General features: G+C 39.0%; 1 protein-coding gene across 2 annotated transcripts in view; it reads right to left on the bottom strand.

The window, feature by feature from the left end:
* The window catches only part of Rabep1 (rabaptin, RAB GTPase binding effector protein 1), a 97,939-nt gene that overhangs the window by 14,102 nt on the left and 77,837 nt on the right, over nucleotides 1-6,000 (bottom strand). For both annotated transcript variants that reach the window (XM_021177943.2, XM_021177944.2), the window contains one exon: nucleotides 3,670-3,810. In XM_021177943.2, coding sequence (XP_021033602.1) covers nucleotides 3,670-3,810 — 141 coding nt within the window. The remainder of the gene's footprint in view (nucleotides 1-3,669; nucleotides 3,811-6,000) is intronic.

Here is a 6,000-nt window from a genome sequence, read left to right as displayed (position 1 = left end):
AGATGCAGAAAGGGTGTTTAACAACATTCAACATCCTTTCACAACACACCCCTTGTATATAAACTAGGAAAGCAGGGTTGGAAAGACAGCCCAGGTAGTAAGGCACATGCTACACAGCATTTCCATTCCAGAACTCAGCTAAAAGGCAACTTTGCTGGGGACGGTTTGTATTCTAGTGCTAGGGAAGCAAATACAGGAGGGTCCTGAGGCTCAGTCGACCATTCTAGCCAAACTGATAAACTCCTGGTACAGTGAATGACCCTGTCCCAAAAGAACAAAAGAGAGGTTAAGGACGTTAACCTGCCATCTACCTCTGGCCTCCACATGTGCACACATTTACATAGAAATATGTATACTCAAACAGAATGATCATACTTCACCATACCATTTTAGGATGACCCATAAGCCAAGCCATACTAAATGGAAAGACAACTGAAAGCATTCATGATAACGTCAGGATGAGACAAGGGTATCTACTCTACTTGCACTCAGCCTAGTGCTTAATGCTTAGCCAGCAATAAAGCAAGATAGATAAAAAGAAGTCAAAGTACCCCTATTTGCAGATGATAAGTCTATACTTGAAAACCCTAAAGACACCACCAATGCTCTCTTTCAATGACAGCAGAAAGTAAAAACTTGGGCTGGAGAGATGGGTCAGCAGGTAAGAGCACTGACTGCTCTTCAGAAGGTCGGTCCTGAGTTCAAATGCCAGCAACCACATGGTGGCTCACAACCACCCATAATGAAATCTTTTGGTGTGTCTGAAATAAGCTACAGTGTGCTTATGTATAATAATAAATAAATCTTTGGGCCAGAGCAAGCAGGGACTGAGTGAGCAGGGCCAACTGTAGTGAGGGGGACAAGCAGAGGTCCTAAATTCAATTCCCAACAACTACATGAAGGCTCACAACCATCTGTACAGCTGCAGTGTACTCATATACATTAAATAAATAAATAAATAAATAAATAAATAAATAAATAAATAAATCTTTTTAAAAAGTAAAAGTACAGGAAAATCGGTAGTTCTTCTATATTTTATATATTAATAACCAGCAATCTTAGAGATAAGGAAAACATTTCCATTCATACTGGTATAAAAACAACAAACAGGATCAACCTAACAGTCCTCTGAGTCCTCTAAAGTGAAATCTAGAAGGAAAGCAGAGAAAATAAACTGAACATTAGAAAACTGAAAACTGTTTGATGGCTTAGTTGAACTAGTGTTTTGAAAATAGACATGTTATTAAAATTTAGCTAAAGGTTCAATGCAATCCCCATAGATGTTCCATTCTTCATAGAGGGAAAGGGGAAAGTGGGATTCTAAATGAATCTGGAAGCACTGCAGACAGGGAAGCAAAAGTAACCCTGAGCAGAAATGCAAGGCTTAAACCAACATCAGCAAAGCTTTCTGAATGTGGCTACGAAGACAAAGGAAATAAGAACTGACAATGGGAAATGAGCGTCAAACTAAGGGGATATAAAATATTTCCTCCACCGTCAGGGTGTGCTGTGAATGTGAAGGGTCCCGCACAGGCTTGTGTGTTTGAAGACTTAGTCACTAACATGGAACTAAATGGGTGCCTGGGGTTAAGTCCTGAGGTTGCTAGAGCAGCGGCACTTCCTGTCCTCTCTTCTTCCTGACAGGGGGCACTCTGACCAGCTGCCTCATGCTCCTGCTGTCCTTGGCCATGACAGATTGCAGGTGAAATGAACTTGTCCTCCCATAACCTCCTGTTGTTAGGCATTTTCTCCTAGCAATGAAAAAACTAACTATTGCATGATTAATATACACAGGCAAAGAATACACACACAAAAACAATCACACTTTTAAAAAAATAATTGAATCAAGTTGAACAAACTATTCTCTAAAGAAGTAAAAATGGGAAGCAAATACAAAAACAAAACAAATGTTCAACACCCTTAACATCAGAAGGTAACATCAGAAGGGTTACCATAAAAAACATTAAAAAAAAAAATCAAGATCAATAAAACCACCACAGTAAATGTAGACATAGATATGAGAAAAAACAAACCCTTATAACAATGTTGGTAAGACTATAAATGATTTCAATCACTATAAACATTATAGTACAGAAAGGCTCTTCAAAAGTAAAACTTAGGGGCTGGAGAGATGGCTCAGCAGTTAAGAGCACTGACTGCTCTTACAGAGGTCCTGAGTTCAATTCCCAGCAACTACATGGTGGCTCACAACCATCTGTACTGGGAATCCCTCTTCTGGTGTGTCTGAAGACAGCAACAGTATACTCACATATATTAAAAAAAAAAAAAAAAAAAGTAGCCAGGCAGTGGTAGCCCATGCCTTTAATCCCAGCACTTGGGAGGCAGAAACAGGTGCTGCTCCTTGGTGTGCCCTGAGGAATCAAATCCAGCAAACACTAGAAAAACCCTGTTTACTGCAACATTATTATTATTGCCAAGCTTTTATGTAGGCATTCAACAAAAAATAGAAAATGTGGCACTGTACACAAAGAACAGTGAAATTATGTTATTTAAAGGAAAACTGATAAAACTGGAGACCATCATATTAAAGAAAGTAAGCTAGACCCAGACAAACAAATACTGAATGCTGTCTCTCACATAGCAGAATCTAGACATTTTTTAAAGACTATTTTGGAAGAAAGACCAGTGGAGATAGGGGTAAAAGATGAAACAGGACAAAACAGATTGATGTACATTATATGCATGGATGAAAATGTTACAATGAAACCCACTGTTGTGTAATTAATATATGCAAATTTAATAAATAAAACAATTAAGTAGCTCCACACATATCACCAAAATTACCCATGTTCTTATATGACATAGCAACTCTATACTATTGGGTATATATTTAGGAGACATGAAAGCATGTCTTACTAGATCCTGTGACCTAAATGCCCACCAAAAGATGAATAGATAAAACATCCATACAGTACAGTATTATAATTCAGCTATAAAAAGCAATTAAAGTTGATATTTGCTACAACTTGGATGAATCGTGAAAACATGCTAAGTAAAAAAAGCCAAGGCAGATAGAAAAGAGTATAAGGAAATAGTTACAGATAGAAGGCAGATCATTAGTTCTTTAGATTGAGAACAGAGGGAATAGAAGGAATCCCTACAGGGTAAGGAGGGGTTTTTATTTATTGGGTTGAATGGTTGGTTTGGATTTCTTTTATGTGTATGGGGTTTTGCTCACATGTGTATCAGCACACACATAAGTGGTACCTGCGGAGGCCAGATCTGTCTGATCCCCTGGGACTGGATGTATAGAAAAATCAAACCCAGGTCCTCTGGAAAGGCAGCCAATGCTCTTAATCACTAAACCATTTTTCCAACCCCAAAGGTTTCTTTCCACAGTGAAGGAAATGTTCTAAAATGGAGGAGTGTGGCAGCACACACCAGTAATACCAGCACTAGGGAGACAGAGGCAGGATCGAGTCTGAGACCTGATCAAAACATACCCACGCAATATTTCAAGACAAAAGACAAAGACTAAACAAAGTTTTAAAATTTACATTTATCCATCAATATGCTAAAAGATAAATTACATCTTTAAAAGTAGAATTGTCTGACATATAAAATTAATAAAGATTTTTCTAAAGAAACTTACAACCATTTTAAAAAGTACACTTGCTTGTGTTTTTGATGTTGTGGCAAACACATTACCTCCACAGTGTCTGGAAGAATGAAGTCTTCTGCTAGCTGTAATGACACATGCAAGCTGTGCTTCCCCTGGAGGCTGTCGTTGTCTTTCTGTAATCTCACCAGCTCTTCTGAAACCTGTTCACGTGACTGCATCAGCACCGCCTAAAACACAAACAGATGCTAGGAAGGCAAATCCAGTTTAGTGACAACCACATCAGTGAAAAACAAGGCCAAACAAAATGACATTTGAAGATGGAGTTTACAAAACTTCTAAAAAATGTACACAGAGCTCATAACTTACATTTTCTATACTTATTGTGGTGTGGACAAGTGTGTGCCACAGCATGTGTGTGAAGACCAGAGGACATGGTTGTGAGTCCATTCTTTGCTTCTGTGTTTACAGAGGTCCCAGGTATCATATCCAGGTCAAGCACCTTCCCCTGCAGAGCCATCTTATACCCACCAGCCCCACCTCACTTTTTATTTGCAGACTATTTATGCATCAAGGAGTGAGGCAATGAGACAAACATGGGAGCTCATTCTCTACTGTTCCTACCAGCAATTCAAAAATATTGTTTCTTGTCTCCCAGAACACAGAGGAGCAGATTCTTTGACTCAGTAGAACTAGCTGACAGTATCCCACCAAAGAATGGGAAAGGCAGCATTTTCATCTTCCTTCATACTTGCTGCATATATACAATATTTGAGTCCAGGAGCGAGTGAGTGGCTGGGCAGTCTCTGGCTACAAGTCTTCAAAAGGATCTAAGGTTGCATATGGTGGTGTATGCCCATGATCCCAGCATCCAGGAAGCCCAGACATAGAATCTGGAGGGCAAGCGAGCCTCAGATGGATAGAAAATCAAAGGTCAACATAAGCAACGTGAAATCTTGCCTCAAGCTTCTACACCACTCCCTCACCACTACTCAATAAAGAAGATCCATGCTCAGTTCATATGTCCCTTAAGAAGTTTACTTTTTAAAACTCATATTTCTTTTGATGTTTAAAAGAATTAAAATATCAAGCACTAATTTGTATCAATATGAAAGTTATTCCAACAAATGTAAGTTTAAACTAAAGTTGTACAAAAGTCCCTTGTCTCTGTTAATCTTTTTAGGTTTTTTTTTTTAACTTTTTTTTTAACTTTTTTTTTTTTTTTTGAGAGAAAGTTTCACTATGTTGGCTTAACTGACTTGGAACTCCGTGTGATTAAAGGAGTGTGCCACCATGTCCAATTTTCTGCTAAATTTTAGTATTTAGTTGTTAAGTCATTTGTTATAAATTTATATACCCACAAATACTCAAGCCACCTTTATTTGTCACCCACTACAGGAAAAGTAGGCATTTTTCTGTTTGTCAAGAATACACTGACAGTGCTGGAGAGATAGCTTAGCAGTTAAAAGCACAAAGCCCTTCCTCTTCCAAAGGACCCAGGTTCAAATTTTAGCACCCACACGGCAGCTTACAACTGTCTGTAACTCCAAAATACATGCTGAAATATTTAGGAGAGTCATAGTGTCTGCACTTTAATTCCCAATAGTTCATCACAAGCCAGACATAGAATATGCACATAATATAATCTATATACAGTGAGATCACAAGAGACTAATGTTAGCAACTGCCGAACTACACTGACAGTCATAAGCAACACTGTTATCTGTCTGATGGTCTGAGTGTACACGTGTCACAGCATGTGTATGCAGGTCAGAGGACAACACTTCGAGTTGGCTCTCTCCTTCCACTGAGTCAGATGTCAGGCCTACACAGCAAGCTCTTTCACCTGAAGTGATAGTCTTTCAAAAGCTCATTCAGCAAACTTCTCTGCAAGTGTGAAGCATCTCCAAACACAAAGGGGAAAATGTTAAGATGACCAACGCTCTCACAGGCACTCTGCAGGACCTAAGACACTGAGTTTCTCTTTATCAGCATAAGAACCATTTGTGGTAATTTTGAGAAAATTAAATGTTCAAAGGACTTCAACCTGAATTCCACCAATTCTCCAATGTCACCTAATACACTCTGCTTTTAATGGAATCAACTTGCATATCACCTTCAGAGGGGAAGGAACTTTAAAGACAAGGAAAGGTGTGAGAAACAACCCCATGGACCTTTGCCAGAACTGAACAATTATAAAGCTGCCTTCTCTACCTAGAGAAAACGTGAACTTCCCAACTCATAAATCCCACAGACCAGATACAGGGTTCGAGGACAACTCAGTTGCCATTTAGACACTGGCTGAATGCTAGTCAAAGATAAATTATGGCCATCCTACCTGTAGCCTTCTCATACTCAAAACTATGGTCCCTGTGAAAGTGCTAGGTCCATGGAAGCTTTGCAGTCATGCCAGAAAGAAC

This window comes from Mus caroli, chromosome 11 (assembly GCF_900094665.2).
Source record: "Mus caroli chromosome 11, CAROLI_EIJ_v1.1, whole genome shotgun sequence".
NCBI lineage: Eukaryota > Metazoa > Chordata > Mammalia > Rodentia > Muridae > Mus > Mus caroli.
This window is presented reverse-complemented; position numbering and strand designations above follow the sequence as displayed.